The sequence below is a fragment of the Myotis brandtii genome, unplaced genomic scaffold (genome assembly GCF_000412655.1).
Source record: "Myotis brandtii unplaced genomic scaffold, ASM41265v1 scaffold426, whole genome shotgun sequence".
In the NCBI taxonomy this organism is placed as follows: Eukaryota; Metazoa; Chordata; class Mammalia; order Chiroptera; family Vespertilionidae; genus Myotis; species Myotis brandtii.
In genome coordinates this window covers 786,395-787,737 of record NW_005366314.1, presented here as the reverse complement: position 1 = coordinate 787,737, position 1,343 = coordinate 786,395, and the positions used below count along the sequence as shown (strand labels likewise).

The 1,343-nt window shown below is 57.4% G+C and overlaps 1 protein-coding gene across 1 annotated transcript in view; it reads right to left on the bottom strand.

Annotated features, from left to right (window-relative positions):
* MAP3K1 (mitogen-activated protein kinase kinase kinase 1, E3 ubiquitin protein ligase) overlaps positions 1-1,343 on the bottom strand; it is a 31,401-nt gene that overhangs the window by 24,343 nt on the left and 5,715 nt on the right. The window contains exons 5-6 of the mRNA XM_014546038.1: positions 1,115-1,133; positions 1-110 (exon numbers count right to left, since the gene is read on the bottom strand). Of these exons, the coding sequence (XP_014401524.1) occupies positions 1-110; positions 1,115-1,133 (129 nt within the window). The remainder of the gene's footprint in view (positions 111-1,114; positions 1,134-1,343) is intronic.

Sequence of the window (1,343 nt, the reverse complement as noted above, 5' to 3'; positions counted from 1 at the left end):
CGGGGGCCTTTGGGAGCTGGGCACACGCTCGCCTGGGCCTCTCCTTGCGACTCAGCCGCCACGCTATTCATTTCAGATCCATCTCCTTTGACAGGGATTGGCTTTACCACCTACAGGAAATGCCAGAGTTCTGGTGACTTAAAAACACAGGAAGTAAACCTGAACGTCACAGACAAGACATGAAGCCAGTGAGGCTCACGGCACACACTTAACGGCAGCTCATCCGCTGTCACTGAGCAGGACTTCAACCACGAAGGCAAGATGTTTCCCCCACAGACGCTGGGGAAATGTTTATCATTTCCGAAGGGGATGCAGTTACCAAACCTGCCGTTCCTAAACCTGGGCTTTCAGACCCGGCCCAGCCGCGAGCCAGTGCCGACCCTGCGGCCTCAGGCCAGTCCCAGCTCAGCCGGCCAGCCCGTCCCCCTCTCCTCCGTCCACTGGCCATCGAGCATCTGCAGTGCGGCCAGTGTGACCGAGGAATGAAATTCTTACTTTTATTCATGTTTAAAGTTAAACAGGCACATGGTGTGAATTCAGGGCTAATCACTGGGCAGGGCTGTGGTTGAGGGGTTTCCAATACCAAATGAACGGTTTGCTTGGTAACTTTTATGATTCTAGCCACTTCCCTGCCCACCGACACACACACACACACGCATCTCCAACGGCATCTGTTCGTAAAGAAGGAGCAGACACCGTGGTGAGCACGGGGCCCTGGCCCTCCGTGAGGCGGAGGCAGCACGTCTGGGTCTGAGGCAGGCCTGCCCATCTTGCTGCGCGCGGCTTTCCTGCGCCTCACAGACGTGCTTTCTACAAACGAAGGCGCCCCCTCCACCTGCAGAAAGACCTCGGCTGCTCCGCTGGGTGGCTGGGGCCGACCCGGCGTCTCTGAGGCCGCCTGGACTTTACAGGGAAAACCACGGCCCCTCCTAACCTGGGCTCTGGGCTGCTGCCCTCACCTGGGCATCCTTTTAACTGATCTCAAACCCGAGTCTACTTCATGTTTTCTGATTTCCTGAAAGATTCCTGGAATTAAGATCCTTGGATCCTACCTTAGCGATAAAGCATCACAAGAAAATTTGAAAGACTGCTTTTCTTTTTAAAGTTCTAAGACCAGTGGGACTCTAAGGCTTTCAGGTGCTGGCAGTAGGGGGCAGTGCTGCCCAAGCATTCCGGCCCGCAGGCTCCCACTCCTGGCTCCCACCCACCAGCCCGTGCCCGGGGCTCAGTGAGCAGGGTCAGCAGCTACAAGAGCAAGCGAACCGCCTGTGCACCTGGACTGAAGTCCCACCAGCCCCCAGCCGACGCCCCTTCCTCCCGCCCTGCGGCCCACTCACCACCGG